Source organism: Macaca mulatta, chromosome 18 (genome assembly GCF_049350105.2).
Source record: "Macaca mulatta isolate MMU2019108-1 chromosome 18, T2T-MMU8v2.0, whole genome shotgun sequence".
Taxonomy (NCBI): Eukaryota; Metazoa; Chordata; class Mammalia; order Primates; family Cercopithecidae; genus Macaca; species Macaca mulatta.
The window spans coordinates 71,341,409-71,367,101 of record NC_133423.1 but is presented as its reverse complement, the minus strand read 5'-3'; the positions used below and the strand labels follow the sequence as shown (position 1 = coordinate 71,367,101).

General features: G+C 36.7%; 1 protein-coding gene across 2 annotated transcripts in view; it reads right to left on the bottom strand.

Moving 5' to 3' along the window:
* ROCK1 (Rho associated coiled-coil containing protein kinase 1) overlaps nucleotides 1–25,693 on the bottom strand; it is a 156,710-nt gene that overhangs the window by 92,043 nt on the left and 38,974 nt on the right. For both annotated transcript variants that reach the window (XM_015121598.3, NM_001261134.1), the window contains 8 exon segments: nucleotides 24,461–24,542; nucleotides 10,035–10,135; nucleotides 9,353–9,490; nucleotides 5,888–6,063; nucleotides 4,723–4,807; nucleotides 3,343–3,487; nucleotides 2,869–3,007; nucleotides 235–326 (listed from right to left, as the gene is read on the bottom strand). In XM_015121598.3, coding sequence (XP_014977084.1) covers nucleotides 235–326; nucleotides 2,869–3,007; nucleotides 3,343–3,487; nucleotides 4,723–4,807; nucleotides 5,888–6,063; nucleotides 9,353–9,490; nucleotides 10,035–10,135; nucleotides 24,461–24,542 — 958 coding nt within the window.

The window sequence follows — 25,693 nt, the reverse complement described above, 5'->3', positions numbered from 1 at the left end:
AGTCTAAATCCATTACATTTATATTTCATCTGGGTATCCTGCATGGGACATAAGAGGAGTAACAATATAATCTTCCCAATATTATCAAATTAATAGGTTAGGACAATTCCCACATAGTATTTGGGGCTTCTGATTTTCATCAGACACACAAAAATATTTAGCAATGTAGTTCCAACAAATTATCACAACTACTTTCAAATATTCACTAAAATATGCAAGAAAAAAATAACTTACTATCTCGGAGTGTTTCCCAAGCCCACTGGTCATTTTTGAAGAAGAGATGTCGTTTGATTTCTTCTACACCATTTCGTCCTAATCTCACTTCCCTGAATAAAGACAGAAGGAGAAAAGTAATTAATCATTTGAGATCTTATTATAACCTGTACAGGTTTATTTGTGGGCAGAATATTAAATCTGTGCAGGACAAATACAGTTCTAAGGTGAAATTATATTGTCAGCATAATTTCAGCCCAAATAGAAAATATGTTAAAGATAGAGAACATTAAAGAACTTTTTAAAAAGAAAACTGAAGAAAGGCCAGACGCGGTGGCTCACACCTATAATCCCAGCACTTTGGGAAGTCCAGGTGGGGTGGATCACCTGAGGTCAGGAGTTCGAGACCAGCCTGGCCAACACAGTGAAACCCCATCTCTACTAAAAATATAAAACTAGCCGGGTGTGGTGGAACACGCCTGTAGTCCCAGCTACTTGGGAGGCTGAGACAGGAGAATCGCTTGAACGCAGGAGGCAGAGGCTACAGTGAGCTGAGATCGCACCACTGCACTACAGCCTCAGTGAGACAGAGTGAGATTCCGCCTCAAAAAAAGAAAAGAAAACTAAAGAATAACTACAAAAAACACCCATGACTTTTCTACTGACAACAAAAATCCAGATTGATCACCACTTTACTTCATTAGTAAAATGAATAAAGCACCATGCATTTTCTTGACAGTTGTTTGTGCGTGTATGTTTATTTTTTTCTTACAGTGGTAAAGTTATGCTTTTTTTCCCCCAACCAAAACTTTACTTAGGCAGTACTACCAGATGCTACCAAAAACCTCCAGAAACACATTTTAAATTTTGAATTTCCAATTTATAATCTATTAATTATTTCTGACCATTCAAAAGTCAGTGACTACTAATTCTTGATACTGCCACAAAATTCAGAGCTTTCACTGGACAAGTTACTGACACCAGCCTCTTTCCTGGTGAGCAAAAAGTCTTTAAAAACGTGATTTTAGCTGAATTGGAAAAAGAAAGTCAGCACCTTTTTTTCCCTAGTAGAGTGCTTATAAAGAAAATACTCTAAATTCTAAGTTTCTGCATAAGCTAAAAGATAAGTTGGCTTAGATATGTGACAATTTTTCCAAGAAGCTTTCACGAACTCTCAAACTGGATTAGAAAACCTCTCCATGGTTCTCTGGCACATGGTACTTACCTCATGGTAATTAGTTGTCTGTACTATAAATGTCTGATTTGCTCATCTAATTCCCCCAAAGGACTATGAGTTATTTGAGAGAAGTGGCTCTGTATCTTCCTCACTACTATATCCCTAGCACCTAATAAACAGCAGAGTACAATTCTTTATATTAAAATGTAAAAATTATCCAGGCACGGTGGCTCACACCTGTAATCCTAGCACTTTGGGAGGCCAAGGCAGGTAGATCATGAGGTCAGGAGTTCAAGACCAGCCTGGCCAACATAGTGAAACCCTCTCTACTGAAAATACAAAAATTAGCCAGGCGTGGTGGCAGGCACCTGTAGTCCCAGCTACTCAGGAGGTTGAGGCAGGAGAACCACTTAAACCCGGGAGGTGGAGGTTGCAGTGAGCCAAGATCGCGCCACTGCACTCCAGCCTGGGCGACAGAGCGAGACTCTGCCTCAATGAATCAATCAATCAATATCAATGTAAAAATTAGCCAGGCATGGGTGGCTCATGCCTATAATCCCAGCATTTTGGGAGGCTGAAGTGGGAGGATCACTTGAGCCCAGAAGTTTGAAACCAGCCTGGACAACGAGCAAAACCCTGCCTCTGTTTAAAAAAAAAAGTAAACATTTGAAAAACCATACTTCAAGCTCTAAAGGACATAATGAAGGCAAGTTAAAGCAAATATCAACTTGAAACATATTTAAAAGTACTAGGTCTCTCTAATATTTAACAATTTACAATCATAAACATTAAGTATAATCTTACTAATACATCTGGTTCACTTTCAAATTTCAAAAGTAAACCTCAAAGGTATACATAATATGTCATTTTTCTTTCAAAAACGCAGACAAGTATCATTAAAATGCTTGTTGAATCTACAAGATGGAACACCAACTATTATGTCTAGAAGAAAAAAGGTAGTATACTTTTAAAAATGGCTTTATACTATTGACTCTTTCAACAACCATATACCATACATCATCAAATCTAAAATGGTTTAAAGTATAAGGTGTATCACCATTTTTATACCACTAGGAAAAAGAATGCTCCCAACTCACACCATTGACTGTGAGATGTTCTCTAATTTGAGATGTTATGTTAAAAAAATTTTTTTAGATTCAATAAAATACGCTGTAATTTTTATAATTAACCAAGTTAAAAATTGAACAATAAAAGAAAAAGTCATCTAATTTAGCCATCAGCCAAGACTATATTATCATCACAATTTCTTAGGTATGATAAGTGAGCTGAGATCCACAAAAGACATCTAGACTATCATAAAATTATCTCAGGTTTCACTGTCATTAACAGTTTTGAGAATGGTAGCATATAAAAATTCTAACAATTTACACGTAGAAACTCAGATATGGACCTTAAAAACGGAGCAGAAGATGAGAAGTCCTCAGAATTAATACAGGCTCAATTTTAAAATTATTTACCTGTCAGTAAGGAAGGCACAAATAAGGTTTTTTGCTTCTTTTGATATGTCATTATCATCAGGAAAGGTAAGTGAATTTTTATGGTTCATAATTTTACTGTAAGTTCCAACCAAAGAATCTGCATAAAAAGGTGTATCACCTGAAAAATTAATAAAGAAAACAAAAGCAAAATGAAATACATTTGAAAAAAGTCAGTTTCAAAGGAAGAGTCAAAGTTAACCCATTTTAAAAGATTATTAGGTATGTATTAAACTAAAAACATACTCCTAATATATAAAAAGAACACATCATAAAGTTGCTCTAAGCCTCTAAATGCTTTTAAAAACACATACAAAGCGGGTTTGGATCATGTTTATTACCCACAAACAAAATCAAGATTGCTTAAGAAAATAAATATTATATTAGAAAGAGCCAAGTGGCGAGTTTTGAGATGAACAACTATAATAGAGAGACATAAAATCTTCCTTTACTCACCTACAAGCATTTCGTATAAAAATACCCCAACCGACCACCAGTCACATTCTCTTCCATAATAACCATCACCACCTTGGGATTTTAATACTTCAGGGGAAATATAATCAGGTGTTCCAACTGCTGTATCACATCGTACCATGCCTTCCTAAAAACAGCAGCAGGTCAAATTTTGAATTAGGATATAAAGTCTCAATTATTTAAAATGACTTTCTTATTAATATAACCTATGGGACTCCAAATCTTTGAGTTATAAAATATCATATATTAAAACTTAATGGAAACCTGACAAAAATTAACACAGCTTAATCATATATATACATACTGTATACACACCATATACATATATACCATAAAATGTATGTGTATACACGTGTATGCATATACACACACACTATATGTGTATTCACATATATACACACACCAGTGATTATTTTGTAATAATGCTCACTAGAAAGACATACTGCCACCATTTATTATTCCCCGAGTTGTGCCAATATCATGATATCATCTTAACTGCTGAGAATAAGTACACAGGCCAGTGCAAATACATTGGGGAGTTCATAGAATAGGGCATTTTACAACATATTGGTATAAACGCCGACTTCCTTATTTCTTACTAAAATAGCTATTTAACTATGTTTGAAACTACAAAAGAAACATACAAAAGTTGACTATATAAATATAAAATGGGGGCGCATATGTATGGGAAAAGGGCATAATAATGTAAAGCACATTGAATATCTATTTCATGTGAATTTTAACTGCCCTCCCCCACCAAACCTGAGAGACTTGTTAGTTGTTACCTATATTTGCTGGTATTAATGAAACAGAATTATAACTAAATCCTCACACAAAAGTTCTCATGTAGTGTTTCCTTCACTGTTTATATGAAGTGAAGGAATAACATACACAGCTGAATGAGCTGTGTATATGTTTTATTTATTATATAGTGAGGATAGGTATCTTTTAAGACTCACTCCTAAAATAAGCAGTAAAATTTTTTATATGTTAACAGAAGTAAAACACTAAAAAATACACACATCACTGAAATCCAATTTTTATGAAAGTCTAATTTTAACACTGGCATAAGTATTTAGTGACGTTTAAGCTAATTCCATTCCTAGTTACCAGTAGTGTATATTAGAGTTGTTATGAAGGATTTAGTAAATTTGGCAATCCACATTTACCCTAAATAGAGAGGAAAAAATAAATCACTAACAAGTTACTAATACCACATTGAAACCATGGTATCTAGTTCAACAAATAAGGTCATATCAATTCTGGACAAGTCCAGCAATGGTTAGTAAATTCTTAAACCATTTTCTAAAGAAGCATCTATCTTGAATTAGTAAAAACTAAATTAAAATCTAGTTAATTAACCTTATTCATCTTCATACAAGTACCAAAATCTGCTAACTTCAAATGTCCAGATTTATCCAGCAGCATGTTATCAGGCTTCACATCTCTGCGGGAGGGAAAAAATAGTACAGTATTTTCTGAAACAGATTAGACACTGTAAAAATTATATGAGGCAGTTATTTTAGGTCAAGCATCCTCAATCTAGGTAAGGCCATCTTGGATCTGTATGTGTTCTCTAACCACATCTATAAATTAAATTTCATCAAGGAAACTTCTTTATATGTTAATGCCTCAGAAGAAAACATATATATTCCTTTTTAAACAGAGTTTGATTCTTTCAGAGGGAAAATCAAATCGTTTAAGAGAGACTGACCATCAAAAATACAACACTCAGACATAAAAGGTGATCGAAACATATGAGATAGATAAGTACATAAAAAACCCCAGGGCAGGGTCTAAGTTGCTTTCATTTTTGATCCCTGACATGTAGGCACAGCAACTGCACACAGGATTCCAGCAGTGTTTGTACAACAAATGAAACTATTCGTCTATGAATAAATATGATGTATTCACTAATTAAAAGCAAATTAAATTACATATTTAAAAAATTAACATCAAAGTGTTTAACTCCTGGCACATACCTTAGAAAACTAGTTTACAATTTTTACTTTTCAGAATATCATTTAAAGGCTATATGATCAGATTAAGGGATATTAAAGAATACATTTACACCAACATTAAACTGAAATGCTAAATTTATAAACTTCAAAGTCTGGAGTTCTTGTTTTCCCCCCTTCCTGAGATGGAATCTCATTCTGTCACCCAGTCTGAAGTGCAGTGACTAGATCTCAGCTCACTGAAACCTCTGCACTCAGGCTCAAGCGATCCTCCCACCTTAGCCACCCAAGGAGCTGGGACCACAGGTGCATGCCACCTGTTGTTGAGATGGGTTTCACCATGTTGCCCGGGCTGGTGTCAAACTCCTGAGCTCAAGAGATCTACCTGTCTCAGCCTCCCAAAGTGCTGGGATTACAGGCATGAGTCAGCGCCTGGCCAAAGTCTTGAGTTCTGAAATGTCATTCATGTCATACAGAAGAATGGGTGAATTGAGAGTAAGAAATGTTAAAGTTATTTTTTAGCTATTTCCTTCAACAAATGAGAAAATTTAAAGCACTTTTATCTTTACCTGTGAATAAAACCCATGGAATGGATTGCATCCAATGCAAGAACTACTTCTGCAGTATAGAATCGTGCCCATTTTTCAGGCACATCATAGTTGCTCATTAAGTTTACAAGATCTCCACCAGGCATGTATTCCATCACCATGTAGAGATAACGATCATCTTGGAATGCATAAAAAAGCTACACAGACAAAAAAACACACAAAACATATTCATTAATGTTAAACAAAATTGTTTCACTTAAAAAGTGGCAAAAATACTAACAAAAGATTTAAGTAAAATTAATCAAATTACAGAAGTTGCAAGTCTAGTTAAAAAAAAAAGACAAACATAAATGCCACAAAGACCCCTGTATATGCAAAAGGACTATAACCTGATTATTCAGAAGAGTTACATGGAGATAGTCTTCCTTCATAACTTTCTATACTATTTGAATTTCCTTTACTGAGAATTTTTTTAAACTGTAATATTTTCAGTAAATATACAAATCTCCTAGGCAAAGAAATACTGTACTTCTTATTTATGCATCAGTGAGGTCTACTATTAAATTTATATCAATATCACAATGCTCAAGAAGTCTTTGATAAATTTGGCTTAGTTTCAGCTATTTCTTATTAGCTGTGTGACTAGTAATTTGCTTAACCTACCCGAGTCTCTGCGGCTATAAGATCTTCTAAAACACTGTAACGACTGTACTTTAACTTTTATACCTGCTGCTTAGTCAAGTATCCAGATGCCTGGTAGTTAGTAATTGCTTAATAAAGGCTTAATGAACCAAATCATAAATTAATCCATGAAGTAACAGTGCACCTAACAGATTAACTGTCTTTCAGGGTTGAGGGTTGTTAAAAAAGATTACTGAATACAGAAAGCACTTAGTGCAATAGATGCTCAACAAATGACAACAGTCAGGAGGAGGAGTAGTAACAACACAAAAGTAGGAGAAAGGCAGCCGCTAGGGCTAAAATAGTAACAGTAAAATCCACTAAATGTGAAATTAGTGAGGATATCAGGCATAAATATAGTATGTGACCGGGGATCAAATAAAAAGGTCAAATTTACAAAATAACATTTTAAGTAAATATAAGAAGTTCAGAATTAAACTAAAAAAAAAAGTAAGCCCCAGAGAAGATGATCTCTAATTTACCCAGATGTTTGTCTTAAAATCTGCTTAATGCTTCATTTTTTTCAACAGTGTTTAGTAATTTTAGTTATAGATTCAGTTATTTTGTTTTGATTTTTTATTTTTTTGTAGAGGTAGCGGGGCCAGTCTTGAACTCCTGCCCTCAAGTGATCTTCCTGCCTCAGCCTCTCGAAGTGCTCGGATTACAGGCTTGGGACTACCACACCCGGAGGAGACTCAGTTATTTTAATGTAAAAAATATATTTTGGGGGAAGAGGGAAGGATAAGAAACAAAGTGGCATTTCATGACTATCCCAGATTAAAGTACACAATTTGTCATTTGGGCCCCATAAAGAAATATTGTTAATTTGGTGACAGTTTACCCTATTTATAGACAATATATCCAGAGAAATAAAGCTCTGAATACCTAAATTGTAAATAGCCCTGAAATTGACAATTATGTCACATATCTTTTAACTAACGGACACTGACCATGCATGTATCAGTGGTTGTTAACCAGTGGTGAACACATTTTCGGTTGTCACAGCTGTGTGTGAGGTGGGAAGAGTTGCTACTGGCATCTCCTGTGCAGAGGCCAGGAATGCTGCCAAACATCCTAAATTAACACACTCGTAACTGGAATAATATAAAGGATGGCCCCCAACAACAAAGAACAAACACTATACTAACGTCAACAGTATTAGGCCTGAGGAACTCTGATCTACACAGTTGGTAAAAACATAGACATTTCAAGTTGAAAAGTGCTATGGTGACCGGGTATGGCGGCTCACGCCTGTAATCCCAGCACTTTGGGAGGCTGAGGCGGGCGAATACCGAGATCAGGGGATCGAGACCATCATGGCTAACACAGTGAAGCCCGTCTCTACTAAAAATACAAAAAAAATTAGCTGGGCGTGGTCCCAGCTACTCGGGAGGCTGAGACAGGAGAATGGCATGAATCCCGGAGGCAGAGCTTGCAGTGAGCCGAGATTGCACTATTGCGCTCCAGCGTGGGCGACAGAGCAAGACTCCGTCTCAAAAAAAAAAAAAAAAAAAAAAGTGCTATGGCATAAACCTTCAACATTTTTCATATCCTTTTAATTCCAATTACTGTTATGCTTTTTAAGGATAGACTTCATTATATATTATAAATAAATAAATCACAAATACAAGTTAGAAAATTAGAAATGGTCTAGCCCAGTTTAACTTCCCCCGTATGACATTTTGCATTAAGGACCCCAATACATAAGACAGATAAAACATGAAGCTGAACTCAAAAAAGCAGAGAGAAAACTCAGAATTATAGTCTACCCAAAACCCCACTTGACCCCATGATTTTGCCTAAGGTACCTCCACAACTGAACATAACCAATCAAAGACAACTTTCACACTTACGAACAAGGGAACTGTGGCCCAGAGGTGTTAAGTAACATGGCCACAGCTTCAGAGAAAGGCCTATGGCAATCAAGACGAGGACCTAAAACTACTGACTTCTAGTTTATTTTTCTTTCTACTGAAAACCTAAAGACAAGTATTATTTGGTGACCTAGCTTAACTTGGTTTCCTCTCACTTTCCCTTCATTTCCCTTATTATCTCCTCTTCACAAAATAAGAGACAAATAAATGAGGAGACAGCTGAACAAAATGAGAGCCTCATGTCTGGGGAAAAAAAATTCAATATTAAATAAAAGTAACTATTTAAATTTTAATAATATATGACTTCCCTCAAATTTAAGTAGATTAAGTTTTCTGTATCTTCTGTATTTAAAAATACCTAATTTAAAATTCTGTGTTTAAATTTTTTATTTTTTATTTTTATTTTTGATACAGGGTCTCACTCTGTTGCCCAGGCTGAAGTGCAGAGATGTGAACACAGCTCACTGCAGCCTCAACCTCCTGGACTCAAGCAATCCTCCTGCTTCAGCCTCCTCAGTAGCTGGGACCACAGGCGTGTACCACCATGCCTCAATAATTTTTTTAATTTTTTGTAGACATAGGTGTCACCATGTTGCCCAGGCTGGTCTCAAACTCCCGGGCTCAAGCAATCCTCCTGCCTCGTCCTCCCAAAGTATTGAGATTACAGGCCTGAGCCATAATGCCCAGCCCAAATTCTACATTTAAATTAAATTTCCTATATATAAATTCTACAGAAGCATAATTATTTTGTTCTGGCCTTTCTTTCTAGAAATGATTCAATATAATTAAATTTTAAGATTTAAAAGGTAATTAGACAATTTTGTAACTGCCAGTAAATTCTCTATTACTATTCTAAAACACAAACTAAGCTTCTCAGATATGTTTAGTTACAAACTGATAGAGCAGTAATGAAAGAGTAGCAAAGTCATACCTGAACAACCCACGGACTATTAGCAAAAGCCATGATGTCCCTTTCTTCCCAGAAAAAAGCAGAATCAGATCTCTTAATCATTTCAAATTTGCTGAGAAGCTTCATAGCATATACCTTCCTGGTGGATTTATGCCTTACCTTTAAAATTGAAAAGGGAAAATAATGAACCTTTTGTTAACATTTAAAGCTCAAGGTTTCACAGAACAATTTACTAAGTGCTTTTAATACTTGTTAAATAATTAAGCTTTACTGTTTCCGTTATTTTTATTTCTTCTCTTCTGCCAAATTATTCCAAGTAGCTAATGTCAAGATTTTAATTATCAGAAGTAATGTTTTAAAAAAATCTTTATTTCCTATAAGATACGTTCCCCCCTCCATCCTGCTATGTAAGCTGCTTCCTATTTATAAAGCTTACTATTCTACAGCATTTTAGTCTAATATTACGAGCAAAGATTTATCTTCTGACGCCTGAGACTTCTTCTCTGCCATAGGTACTTGGGGAAAACACTTCCCACTACGGCTGGATTTGACACTAGGCTTTCATACCCTAGGCAACAATGTCTAAAGGAACTTCAAGCAACAATTCTATAAAAACAGTATTTTCCCAAATAATATGTTAAACACACAAGTGGATTATTTTAATTTAATAAAATCCTTTTTTATTCTCATTAAAATAACCTACCAATTGAACTTCTCCAAATGCACCTCTACCAATCACCTTCACTACTTCATAATCTTCGGCTTTCATTCGTAAATCTCTGATTTTATTTATTGTGTCTTTATCTGTATGAAAAGAAAAGCTTATCATTTTAAATCACTAAAGTATTACAACTAGCACTACTTATTTTACATTCGAGTTCTTAAGAAACACAATGAAAAACAACAAACTTCATTAAGAATTATTTGAAAATATGGTGAAACTTGAAGTTATAAAACAGATAAATGTTCAATTTGCTAATATTTTTAAAATAAATTCCAGAATAACTTCATTATAGCTACTAAAGGTTTTTATTAATCAAAATATGACTTAATAGAATGTTTTAAAAACAAATATTACACTACAAACGAAAGTTGAGAATAATTAGCTAATTAGTTCCTAGTATTTTAAGTACACATCAAATCCGAATTTAGGAAACATGAGTAGATATTTTAGATTAATACTGGAATAAATTTTTCTTTTTATAAGGTCAGTTTTAGTGACCCTTTTAAAAAAGATGTAATTTAAGATATCAAAAGCAAATACACTAAAAAAAAAAACACAGTAAATTTTCCAACTGGCAATCGTTAATACTTATATCATTACATTTCTCTATTTGAACCTAGATTTTTAACTTGAAACACACAGTGAAAATCACTGCAATTATTTATATAAACCTGTCATACTACAAACTACAATAATTCACAAATCCCCACTGGATAGATATTCTAATTCCTAATTTGGTCATAGATTAAATTAGGGCTATTTTAATCCACATGGGTCAACACTGGCATGAGATTACATGGAAAAGCTTCACATTTCAGAGTTGTACAAAATACACAGCAGCTATTAAACTTCAGTTCCAGCTCCTAATAAGAGCTGTATTAATATTCTTGTTTTCCCTTTCAAATGCAAATTTAAACTTAAGTGTTTGTGTACTTTATGATCAATAAATACATGCAACAGAGAGCAAATTTCTACAAAGTTATAAGTACATTTAATTTTAGGTTACATATTCACTGCAAGATGCACCAGAAAGATAGACAATAATCAATTAATTCACTGCACAAATATTTGTATCCACCACACATCAGGCTGTACAGCACTGGAAATAAAGGTAACTTTAAAATGTAGCTCCTATTCTTTAAGAGTTCAAACACTAGCAAATGAAACAGAAACAATGAAAAAAAGAATTCAAAAAAATGTAATAAGGAAGATAAACAGTTTTTTGAGTACTAAGGAGGACACCTAACCAAAGCCTGCTGGGGTGAGAGATAGGTAGGAAGATTCTGTAAATGATGGTACCTGAAACAAGTCTAAACTGAATAGTAGTGGTTAGCTAGGTGATAGACAATGAAAGAACAGGCCGGGCATGGTGGCTCACACCTGTAATCCCAACGCTTTGGGAAGCTGAGGCAGGCGGAATGTATGAGTCCAGGAGTTCAAGACCAGCCTGGGAAACATGATGAAACCCTGTTTCTACAAAAACTATTTTTAAAAATTTAGCTGGGTGCAGTGGCAGTTTCCTGTAGTCCCAGCTACTTAGGAGGCTGAGGTGGGAGGATCACCTAGGCCTGGGAGGTGAAGGTTGCAGTGAGCCAAGATCACACCAGTGCACTCCAGTCTGGGCAACAGAGTGAGACCCTGTCTCAAAAAAAGGAAAGAACCAACAAATATAAGCAGACAAGCAATGTAAACCAAGCACAGAGGAACTGTATCTAAGTTCTATGTTGCTGGAGTATCAAGTTTGTAGTAAGGACTGACAGAAGAGGCTGGAAAGCCCCAGATAAGTTCAGGAGCTTGAACTTTACCTGTCAGCCAGCAGTTATAGTAATAACACTATAATTTAAGTATCAAAAACCATTTTCACATTAAAGTTTAAAGTAGCTCTCTATATAAAATAGATCAAAGAAACTGCTCTGTTCTAAAGGAGGTTAAAGGTGTCAGACAAGAGACAGAGCCTCATCTACTTTAGGCTCTTCCATAATACAGCCCCTGAGGAATCCTCTGGAATCTGCTGGGAACTGAGAAACACCACTACTATGGGCAGGAAGCCATGAAAAGGAATTACGGTGGACAAAACAACATAGTCAAACTTACATTTCAGGAAAACTACTCTAGGGAATATGTAGAAGATGAGTTCAATAAATGCAAGACAGGAGGTGGGGAGAATTTTAAGAGTATTGTAATATCCCAGATGAGACAGAAAGTTCTGAACCTGGATAATATAATAGCCTGTGAGGTTAAGAAAAGATTCTTGGCTCTAGCTATATGAGCTAGAATAGGCTGCAGAGTCTTGACAAAGGCTGCAGACAAGTCATTTGAAATCTAAAAGATCTTTCTATGTTCTACTGCCTTGGATTTTAGCTTGTTCTAATACAGGTTTATGTGCTAGTAAGTGTAAATGCCTCTGTTGGATGGCTTTCAGTCAAACTCAGAGTTTCTATGGTCCTAGTTTTCTCAGTTCATCTCACCAATGGTCCAACCTAGAACTAATCAAGAACTTAATGGTAAAATTCTAAGCATTAGACTTTAGTTTCCCAAACACTCAGGACTGTGTATTCACACCCACCCAAATCTCAGGATCTTAAACAGAAGCCTATTTATTGTCAAGGAGTCACGTAAGAAACCCACTCTTGGTCTAGGGGTACTATATAGCCTCAACTTTGTAGGCTTATGGCTCCGTTGAGACAGAAAACAATGCATGCACTAGAACGGGGTTCCCAACCCCTGAGCCACAGACCTGTACCGGTTCACGGCCTATTAGGAACTGGGCCATACAGCAGGAGATGAGCAGTGGGTGAGCAAGCATTGCCATCTGAGCTTCATCTCCTGTCAGATCAGCAGTGGTCCTAGATTCTCACAGGGGCACAAACCCTATTGTGAACTGCACATGCGAGAGATCCAGGTTGCATATTCCTTATGAGAATCTTTTTTTAATCCTGATGATCTGAGGTGGAACAGTTTCAGAAAACCATCCCGTCTGCCACCCCCCAACCCCCATCCTGTCCATAGAAACACTGTCTTCCACTAAACTGGTCCCTGGTGCCAAAAAGTTTGGGGACTGCTGCTCTAAAGGGAAATAATAAGTACATGAATAAATATGTAACTTAATTTCACATTGTGATACATATTCTAAAGAAAATAAGACCAAGCTTTCCCAAGTCTGTAAGGGGAGACTATAGGCTAATTCTTCAGTCACTTCAAACTCTGCATTGATTCCTTAAATAAACAAGAGTCAAGGAAAACAACTCAAGATTGGTTTTTTTAATTGACTATTGACGCTACTCCCAATGCCCCCAATTCTTTGAGCAGCTATTCTTTCCCAAAGGCTAACTAACAGTCTTAGGCAAGTTTTTGTCTCTGTACACATTTGTTTGGCTGCTGCAATCACATACCATCAGTGAACAGCTTTCTCTGCTCGGCTAGTGAATACACCACTCGTACGCTTACATAACATTGCAGCCTCTTTTTTTTATTTTTTAATTTTTGTTAAGCCTGCATGATCATTTTTCTTTATGAAGAAATTTTATGGGGATGAGATACTCCGTTTTAAATTTTCTCTTTTTTCTTACTGTTGCTGTCCTATGTCGGGAAGATCATAGTGAGTGCTTAGTCTGGGAATGTCCAATGTACACTGTATTCCTTTAGCACAGCTATACTGTCACTGCATAATTTTAAAAAATGCTTTGCCACCTAACTTGATAAAAATAATGCATACTCCATTGTGCTTCAAAAGGACAACATTTGGGCTGGGCATGATGGCTCACACCTGTAATCCCAGTGCTTTGGGAGACGAAGGCAAGAGGACTGCTCAAGGCCAGGAGTTCGAGACCAGCCTGGACAACATAGCAAGACTTGTCTTTACAAAAAATTAAAAAATTAGCCAGGTCCATGGTGGCATGCACCTGTAGTCCCAGCTACTTGCAAGGCTGAGGCAGAAGGACTGCTTGAGCCCAGGAGTTCGAGGTTGCAGTGAGCTATGAACGTGCCACTGCACTCCTGCCTGTGCGACAGCCTCTTACGGGAGGGGAAGAAAAGACAACATTTGAAGTATACTCTTCTCTTCTTGCTTTGACACAATGCGTATACACTGGTAATAGAAAATAAATAAAATGTTGTGGTATGGTGGTACATATAGCACTCAAAACTCAAGCTGTAACAGCATCACTGTGATGTCTACTGTGCTGAGCAGCAGTGTGAAGCAAGGAGAGAATTACATATGGTCTCTGTTGTAGCTACTCAGCTTAGGTGTTGTAGAACAAAAGCCGCCACACACAATACATTTTTTAAAAGTATGGCAACATCCCAAGAAAACTTTATTTATGGACACTAAAATCTGAATTTCCTATTATGTCACATTCATGATATACTATTTTGACTTTTTTTAAATCATGGAAAAATACAAAAAACATGCTTAGTTCATGAGCCATAGTGGTGGGTGAGATTTGGCCTGTGGGCTGTAGTTCACCACCTCCTGCTCTAATAAAACCCAGTGGCCCTCTGAGGGCACTGCTTCCCCACAGCTCTCAAGTCAGGACCTTTACTTATACACATGCCTTAGACTACCAACCCTGAAAGTGGGAGATCTTCACATCCCCACCCCTAAATCTGCTAGCTTTGATTTTCATTAGGTTGTACTTCCCACCTCTCATTGTTGCTGTAATCCACTGACTCTCAGAGGTCACCACGTCTCATTGCTAGACAGTTTTACTTCTGATTTACTGAACTTCTCTCCAATATTTTCCTGTTTCAATTCTTAATAACTTTAATGCACCCACAGACAATACTTAAAGTACCTTGGCCTCTCAACACCTATACTTCTCTCCTTCAATGATCTTGTCCTCTATGTTACCTTGGTCACTCATTTCCATGGTCACATACTAGACCTTGTCATTACTAGTAATTACAATCTTCCCACAATTTCAATTAGAAAACTTACATTTTCTAAGCACTCTCTTATAGCTTTCCTGCTTAGTTCCTCTAGTATCTTAACTCTAACAACCCCAACCCCACCAGGACCTCCAATCCATTGATCCTACTCCACTCGTACTTTCCCTCGTTGCACTGATAGCCTCTCTTTCCTACTTACCCAGCTTAAATTACATGGTCAATTATTATAATCACTCCCTTGCATATACCTTTAATGTCATGAGCTCTCTTCTGCCTCACTTTACTTAGTTTGGCAAAACAACAATTCTATTATAGTTAAATCCAACTCTCCAACTACTCTATGTCAGCACCCATGCAGTTAAATATGTCTCAATAAATACATAAAATCACAATGACTGATCCTATTTTAAAATTCATAATCACAAACATCAAGTTGGCCCTTAGTTCTACTTGGTAATCCTAAATTTCTAGTCACTCTCCCACTCTCCTAGAGACATATTTCAAGTTTTCTTCTTTCTTCACACACCTCCTACAGCTCTCCCACTGATCCTCATTCACAGCTAATGATCTTGTTTGGCTACTACCCTGAAACAAACGAAACAGAAGAAAACTACCACGGACTTACCACCACTTATACACTTACCTATCAGTATGTACAAGCATATATTTTGTCTTTTCACCTTTTACTATGGGAGACTACTTCTATCTTAAGTCAAACCCTCCATTCATGCACTAGATGTCATCCTTTTTTATTACTGTAGTTCAAGGACATTGCTCAAGCAATTCTCCCCTTTCTCCTCTACTACTAAGCTTTCCCCTTCCTAACTGGATCCCACCATGCTGTTTTCTCTCCCATCTTAGGGAAACAAACAAAAATAATCTCTTGATCCCATTTCTCTCAGCAGCTACTGTCCCATTACTCAACTCCCCACTGCAGCAAAATTTCTCATAAGTTGTCTACACTTTCTGTGACTAAAATCTTTCCTCCTATTTGCTCTAAAACCCACTTCAGTTCGGCTCTGGCTCTTAACCTTTCTTTCAAAACTACTTGTCAAAGTCACAAATGAGCATTATGTTGCTAAATCCAATGGTCAATTCTCAACCCTCATCTTGATATATCAGTGGCTTTAACAGTTTGATCACTCTCTCCTGATACATACTCTTCACTAGACTTTCAGGACACAACATTCTTCCAACAATACTGAAGATTTTACTTTTCAACCTCAGTAGTCTCAGTTGCCTTGGCTGGTTCCTCCCCTTCTCTCAGATTTCTTAACACTAGAGCATTCCAAGGCTCAGTCCTTGATGGTGACGACTTCTCTATCTACACTCACTTCTCTGGCTTTAAAAACCATCTACATATCAACTTCCAAATTTTTATCTCTAGTCTAGACGTCTCTCTTAAACTTCAAACATACATATTCAATTACTTTCAAAATATATCCTCTCTTGAAAAACATCTCAAATTTAACGTGCCAAAAACTGAAGACATATTTTCACCCAAAACTTAAACCTATGTGTCTCACACTTTGGCTGATGTCTCAATTTTGCTCAGGACAAAACCGAGGGGCCATTCTTGACTCCTTTTTTTCTTACACTCCACATCCTATCTCTCAGGAAAATATGTTGGCTCTCTCTCTGAAATATATCTGGAATCCGATAACTCTCACCCTCTGCATTGCTACTATGCTAGACCAAGCCACCATCATCTCTTCCTTGGATTACTGCAATAGACTCTCAACTGATTTCCCTGTGTCTATTCTCAACACAGGGTGATATTCTTTTTTTTTTTTTTTTTTTTTTTGAGACGGAGTCTCGCTCTGTCGCCCGGGCTGGAGTGCAGTGGCCGGATCTCAGCTCACTGCAAGCTCCGCCTCCCAAGTTTATGCCATTCTCCTGCCTCAGCCTCCCGAGTAGCTGGGACTACAGGCGCCCGCCACCTCGCCCGGCTAGTTTTTTTTGTATTTTTTGGTAGAGACGGGGTTTCACCGTGTTAGCCAGGATGGTCTCGATCTCCTGACCTCGTGATCCGCCCGTCTCGGCCTCCCAAAGTGCTGGGATTACAGGCTTGAGCCACCGCGCCCAGCCCACAGGGTGATATTCTTAAAACACAAGTCAGATCATGTCGCTTCTCTGCTCAAAAGTCTCTAATGTCTTGCCATCTCACCCACAGCAAAAGCCCAAGATTTTACAATGGCGTACAAGACTCTACATGACCCAGCCTCCTTATTTCCTTACCTCTATGATATCATCCTACAATTCTCTCCCCTGCCTAGTCCTCTCCAGCAACACTGGCTTCCTTGATGTTCCTCAAACAGGTCAGGTACACTCTCCTCCCTCCAGGCCTTTGTACTAGCTATTCCTCTGTATGCCACTCTCTTCCCTGAGACATCCACATGGCTAACTCCCTCAACTACTTCAACTCTTTTTTCAAATGTCACCTTTTAGCAAGGCCTCCCCTGGACACCTCCCCTAAAACAGCAAACTTCTCAGAACTTCCAATCCTTCTTAAACTGTTTTATCTTTTCCTATGGCAGATTTCGACCTCTTTGTTATTCACAAAATTAGTTTTATGCAAAATAATACTTGCAAAATTATAAATCTGGTAAGTTCTCATTCATTCTAAAACCTCCAAATAGGATGTTGTGACCACCTAGACCCTTTTAGCGATTTCTGATTGTCAACTATATTGAGTCAGGTGATGCTGGCAGAAAGCTAAGATTCAGAGAAGTGAAATACTACTATACAACATATTCAGCAAGAAATGAAATGAGCAAATTGAGTCATAAATAGGAACCACAGTCTTGACAACCACTAACTAGCTAATCGTTAGAGCTAGTAGTTTAGAGTTAACCATTCTCCAAATGATCACAAGTTAGCAAAAGGACCAGTACAAAAAGGCTAACTTATAGCTTCTGGGTTACCAAAAATTCAAAAGCATTTCGATCACATATAAACTCGTGGATCTAATTTTCAAGAAAGCAAATGGATGATTTTTCCTAACACTGTTTTAAAAATTGGCCAGGCGCTGTGATTCACGCCTGTAATCCCAGCGCTTCAGGAGACCAAGGCGGGCGGATTGCTTGAGGTCAGGAGTTCAAGATCAGCCTGGCCAACATGGCGAAACCCCGTCTCTACTAAAAATACAAAAATTAGCTGGGCATGGTGGTGGACACCTGAGGCACAAGAATCACTTGAACTCAGAGATGGAGGCTGCAGTGAGTTGAGATCAGGCCACTGCACTCCACCCTGGGTGACTGACTGAGACTCTGTATCAAGAAAAAAATTAAATTAAATGGAAAATAAATAAAAATCATACTTTATACCCAGTGAATTTTACTTCTAGGAATTTATCCTAAGGAAATGAGATACAACGTGGGACAAAGATTTCTACAATAAAATAGTTTTTACAATTTTAAAGAATAAATAATTTCATATACATATAATAGAGTATTAGGCAACATTTAAAATTGTGTTGAATGTTTAATTACATAGAATTATGTTCAGCATATAATGTTGCGCAAAGAATAGAATAAACTGCATACAGTATATTAACTTGATTTTCTAAAAACATAATTATATACTGATATACAGATATGAATTTTTTTAAAAGCCAGAAGAAAATATGCCAAAACAATAATTGCAGTCATCTCTGAGTTTGGTGAGACTACAGAGTATTCTGCCACGTTTTTATATATTTTAAGTTTTTTATAATGACCCTTTGTTGCTTTTCTAATAAAAAAAAATGTATTTTTGCCTAGCCTAAGATCCTAGATTACAAAATGTACCATTACTTTATGTACCACTGGAGATTCTAAGACACATTCTAATTTCAAAAATGTTCAAATTTTTTTAAATGTCAGAATAGGTAAAATATGGTAATAAACATTAAGTACCATGTACTATTTGACCAGAATACTGCTACTCTGCCTAAAAAAGCCCAGTATACATTGCACACTTTTAGAGTAGTGAAAGCAGCCCTAAAAAGCTCACAAATTAAACTTACTTGAAAAATTAACAAGAATGTTATATTCAATTCCATAAAAATCTGACTTTTTTTTTCTTTTTTCTTGAGATAGGGTCTCTGTCACGCAATCTCAGCTCACTGCAACCTCCACCTCGGAGTTCAAGCAATTCTCCCACTGCAGCCTCGCAAGTAGCCGGGACTACAGGCACACAATACCATGCACAACTAATTTTTGTATTTTTGTAGAGGCAGGGTTTCGCCATGTTGCCCAGGCCAATCTCGAACTCCTGGGCTCAAGTGATCTACCTGCCTCAGCCTCCGAAAGTGCTGGCATTACAGATGTGAGCCACTGCACCTAGCACGGTTTTAATTAAGAAAATTACTTAATGTCCAAATGTTCAAATAAAATCATGCTCTAGGAAGATGTGCTACATTTTGACTGCACAGGCACATATGCACGCATCCACCCACCCACATACACACAGAGTAAACCAGTTTGATAAACAGACCAACAAAAAATAAATATAAATTAAAAATCCAGACTCCTAAATTCAAACTCCTCAACATGGCAAAAAAAAAAAAATTGATCTTGTTAGTGACTGTCCAGTCTTACATTTCTACATTAAAAAAAAAAAAAAACTGATCTTGTTAGTGACTGTCCAGTCTTACATTTCTACATAAGCTACTCCCCACAACTATGCTCTAGCAATGCCTAGTTATTTGCAATTACCTGTATAAGCCATACTGCTTCATCTCTGTGCCTTTGCAGATGTTATCACTAACCTAAAATGACTTCCCCCACCACCTTATCTGACCAAGTTATTATTAAACAAGATCTAATCTTTTATCTCCTCTTTAGACATTCCTGATTCCCTCTTGAGCACAAAGTATGACTCCCTTCTCTGGGACAACATTATTTCCCTATATTTCACTTAACAATCTGAACTGGGATTGTTTATATAGGTCTGTTTCTTCTATTACATTGTATGTCCCCACAATCCTTAAGGATACAGACTATACTTGTACTTGATGCTACTGAAATATTAAAAACACTTACTGACATTATATGCAAATGGAGATAAACACATACTGCATTTATCTATTCAGGAACAACAGAAAAGCCACATATATTTACTCCAAAGTAATAAAAGTATACATTTAAAAATCAATCTTGAGTTTCTCAAAATGTTAAACACAGAATTACCATATGACCCACCAATTCCACTTCTAGGTATCTACGCAAGAACAATAAAAACATATGTCTACACAAAAACTTCTACACAAATGTCCATAGCAGCATTATTCATAAAAGCCAAAATAGAATCAATACAAATGTCCATCAGCTGATGAGCAGATAAACAAAATGTGGTACATCCATACAATGGAATACTACTGGCAATTAAAAAGAATGATATACTGACACATGCTACAACACTGATGAACAATGAAAACATGCTAAGCCAAAGAAGGCAGTCACAAAGGACCATTTTATTGATGATTCCATCTATAGGAAATGTCTCTAGAGTTGGCAAATCTATAGGGACAGAAATAGATTAGTGGTTGCCTAAGGCTAGAAGCCTAGGGAGAAAAGGAGAGTGACTTAAAGTTAATGGGTGTTGGCAAATCTATACAGACAGAAATTAGATTAGTGGTTGCCTAGGGCTGGAAGCCTGGAGACAAATGGAGACTGACTGTTAATGGGTATGAGGTTACTTTATGAAGTGATGAAAATGTTGTAAAAGTAACTGTGGTAATGGTTGCGCAACTCTATAAATATATATACACTCAAAAAGCTCACTGAATTGTACACTTTAAATGGCTGATTTTTATAGTATGTAAATGATAGCTTAATAAAGTTGCTTTAAAAATTCAATCTTGAGTTTGGCAATGATTTTTACATGACACAAAAAGCACAACCAATGCAGAAATAGTTTATAAGTTAGATTTCATCAAAATTAAAATTTTTGCTCTATGAAAGACATTATGCAAACGAAAATTGACACTAGCAAATGCAACAAGGATGCAGAACAACAGAAACTCTCATTCATTGTTGGTGGGAATGTATAATAAAATGGTATAGCCACTTTGGAAGACAGTTTGGCAGTTTCTTAAGAAGTTAAACCTATTCTTAGCAAACAACCTAGCAATCCTACTTCTGTGTTTTTACGTATCTGCCCAAGTCAATTTAAAACTAAATTCATGGCCAGGCGCTGTGGCTCATGCCTGTAATCCCAGAACTTTGGGAGGCGGAGGCAGGCAGACCACCTGAGGTCGAGAGTTTGAGATCAGCCTGACCAACATGGAGAAACCCCGTCTCTACTAAAAATACAAAATTAGCCAGACATGGTGGTGCATGCCTGTAATCCCAGCTTCTCGGGAGGCTGAGGCAGGTGAACCGCTTGAACCTGGGAGGTGGAGGTTGCAGTGAGCCGAGATCGTGCCATTGCACTCCAGCCTGGTGACAACAGCGAAACTCCATCTCAAAAAAACAAAACAAAACAAAACAAAAAAACCTAAATTCATGCAAAACCTTGTACTCGAATATTTATTGCAGCTTTATTCATAATTGCCCCAAACAGGAAATAACAAATACGTTCTTCAACAGAGGAATGAACAAACAAACCAAGGTACATCCATTCAATAGAAGGTTGCTCTGCAATTTAGTGGAAAAAAGGAACAAGTTACTACTTCACACAACATGGACAACATGCAGGAATCTTAAATGCATTTTTAAGCCTCCCAAAGTGCTGGGATTACAGGCGAAAGCCACCGTGCCTGGCCTTCACTCTTGATAGTATCTTTGAAGCACAAATAAAAGTTTTTAATTTTGATGATGCCCAGTTTATCTATTTTCCTTTGCATTTCCCTATGAATTAAAGAATTGCTGGTCACTTTATACAAAAAACTGTCTGCTAAGGTTCTGAGAATATACGGGCTCTATAGATCAATTAATCTGGGGACTGTTAACATTTTAATACTGAATTGTCCAATCCATGAACACTGAATATCTTGTTAGGTCTTCTTTAATTTCTGTCTACAATGCTGTATAGTTTTCAGTATACAGGTTTACACATATTTTGTCAGATTTACTCCTAAATTTTTCATGTTTTTGCTTCTATTGTAAATGGCACTGTATTTGTTATAATAAATCAATTTCCAATTGCTTGCTGTTAATAAATGTATGTGCAACTGCTTTTTGGATATTAATCTTCTAATTTTCTTTTTTTTTTCTTTTTTTTTTTTTGAGACGGAGTCTCGCTCTGTCACCCAGGCTGGAGTGCAGTGGCCGGATCTCAGCTCACTGCAAGCCCCGCCTCCCGGGTTCACGCCATTCTCCTGCCTCAGCCTCCCGAGTAGCTGGGACTACAGGCGCCTGCCACCTCGCCCGGCTAAGTTTTTGTATTTTTAGTAGAGACGGGGTTTCACTGTGTTAGCCAGGATGGTCTCGATCTCCTGACCTCGTGATCCGCCCGTCTCGGCCTCCCAAAGTGCTGGGATTACAGGCTTGAGCCACCGTGCCCGGCCTAATCTTCTAATTTTCAACCTTGCTTAATAAACTTACTAGTTCATGTAGCTTTTTTGCAGAATCTTGAGGATTTTCGATATGGAAAATCATGCTGTCTAAATTGAGAAAGTTTTACTTCTTCCTTCTCAATCTGTATGGCTTTTCTTTATTTTACCTGATGGCACTGTCTAGAACTTCTAAGACGATGTTAAATAAAAATGGTAAGAGAGGACAGATTTGCCTTTTCCTATCTTAGGGGAAAAGCATTTGTCTTAAACAAGTAGATAAAATCTGAACTGTAGGTTTCTTGTAGATTCCCTTTATCGGGGAAAGGAAGCTTCCTTCACTTCCTAGTTTGCAGACAGATATTTTAAAATTGTGAAGCCGGGCGCGGTGGCTCAAGCCTGTAATCCCAGCACTTTGGGAGGCTGAGACGGGCGGATCACAAGGTCAGGAGATCGAGACCATCCTGGCTAACACGGTGAAACCCCGTCTCTACTAAAAAATACAAAAAACTAGCCGGGCGAGGTGGCAGGCGCCTGTGGTCCCAGCTACTCGGGAGGCTGAGGCAGCAGAATGGCGTAAACCCGGGAGGCGGAGCTTGCAGTGAGCTGAGATCCGGCCACTGCACTCCAGCCTGGGCGACAGAGCCAGACTCAGTCTCAAAAAAAAAAAAAAAAAAAAAAAAAAATTGTGAATGGATATTAAATTTTATCAAATGCTTTTTCTGCATCTACTAAATTTCCTTTTTAAAGTACGTTAATATGGTAAATTAAACTAATTGATTTTTGAATTTTATACTAACTTAGTAATGCTGGCATAAACTATCCTTGGTCATGATTTTTACCTGCTACATTTGACTTCCCTAAAATTTTGTTATATTATTCTCTGCATTTTTCTCCAATTTAAAAATTAAAATAAATTGTACAGGTTTACCAGTTAAAAGTTTACTTTAGATTTATCCTTTTATTTTACTTATTTCTACTAAAGCATTAATGTTTCTATTTATAAAATATAATGCACAAGCACACTTAACATTATGAAAGCAACAAAGTAGCTAAGTTTAAGGAAGCACGTATTTCATTCTTGCTAGCCATTACTTTTAAAAAAAACATGCCCCACCCTCTGCCTTTGTACTAAGGAGTATTTACCCCTTATCTACACCATCTCTGTAAACACCAGTTACCATTAAGATACAGTCAAGCCTCTCCATCTTTTTAGTTCCTTCACCATGTTGTCAGGTAGGGAGGTAAGCAATTGTAAACATTAATAAAATTTTACTGCTATGTCCATAGGACATGATAAATAATTAAAACTTTTATACTTAAAAACTTCTCAGTTCAGAATATGGAACCATATTCAAAAACTCAAATAAAACTAAATAAATTTTTAAAAATTGAAAAACGAAAAGAACAAAATTTAAAAATTCTAATACAAGATTTCAAAGTATAGAAATGATTTTAAAAATCAAAAAGATATGACTATTTAGAAAAATAAAATCTTTGTAACAAAACACATGTAACCAAAATTGAAAGACAACACCAAAACCAATCAAACTTACATGTATCAATATTTATAGTTTAGAAACAGAAATAAATGAAGGAGGACTTTATGATCTAAATCTTATTAATTCTTTATGATTAAAAGTTTGAAGTTGTAAGTTAACCAAATTTTTAAATTATAATATCCAATCTAAAAAGGAGCCTTCAGAAAAGAATATCTGTAAAATTTAAATATAAAACAGCTTTCATGGAGAAAAATTCTCATATCTCAGCAGTCACTCAAACTCAATGTGTGGTTATTCAAACTCAATGCAGTTTTCTGAATACTTATTTTAGCTATTTTTCATCCCTTTCTCTTCAAAGTACTTTGGTTCTCCTAACAGGCATCCAAACTGCTTCTTACACACTTCCTACTCAACTCTATGTAGAAATCATTGATGAAATCACCAAAAAGTAAATAGAAGAAAAAATAAGGGCTTGAATGATCTAAGTCAAAATGTAGTTATATGAAGTCTGTCATTAACCTACACAAAAAATTACTTACATCTGCTTAAAAAGTTGTCAATATTTTTGTTTTTTCTTAAGGCAGGAAAATCCAAATCATATACCAAAGCATCCAATCCATCCTAAAGAAACAAACAAACAATGGTTAGTTTTTTTGGACCACATTATGAACAGTTTCCTTTTTTATGAAATAACAAAATATATGCTTTAATATTTAATGTCCCCTAACACATCTTGTGTACATTTAACACCCTCTACAAGATTAGATGAGAACTGGGAGAAAAGCTGTTTTCATTTCATATGTAGCTCTTTTTACCTTCTAAGTCTGGCGGGCCCAGGGGCAAGAAAATTACCACAGATTGGCTGCAAGTGATTTCAATCCATGAGCTTTTCCCCTCATAAGGACATGAAATTTTATTTTGCATTACTTCTCCTTACTATTGCATTTATCTTTATCTCACAGACATCAAAAACCTACATTTGTTACTATAAGTATTTTACAAGGTAACAGCTAAATAATAAAATGTGAGGTTTAATATAAAATAGATACCTCATAATCACAAATACAAGCTATATACATTTTTAATTATAAAAATGTATTGGATTTTCATGGGTCTTCTTTCTAGGGAAACCTAGCAGTAAAGGACACACATGAGCTTTTGCATTTTTTCTGGGTTTTTTTTTTTTTTTTTTAAGGGTCTTGCTCTGTTGGCCAGGCTGGAGTGCAGTGGTGCAATGTTGGCTCAATGCAACCTCCACTTCCTGGACTCAAGCCATCCTCCTGCCTCGGCCTCTAGAGTAGCAGGGACTACAGGCTCACACTACCATGCCTGGCTAAATTTTATCGTTTTGTGTAGAGACAGGGTTTCACCATACTGCCCAGGCTGGTCTTGAACTCCAGACCTCAAGCAATTGCTCCTGCATTAGAGTCCCAAAGTGCTGGGATTACAGGTGTGAGCCACCACGCCTGGCCGAGCTTTTGCTTTTAAGAGGATATTTAAGTATTATCTAAGCAAGTGCATGGCAGTGTGAAGGTATACTAAGCAGTACTGAAATGGGAAAGCATCTATTCAGACTATAGCCTGCCGCATGGCAGGAACTGGAAGAACATTCAGATAATCCTAAGCAATCTTCATTACAAAGTCTCACTCTTTGGTAAATGTTGTTTGTATAACTGAACAGCACTATGGGAAAGAATGGTTTTTGCATGATGCTTAATAATGTAATCAGTTCCAGATGGGTCAAAACATTAAAAAAATAAAGAACCAGGCAA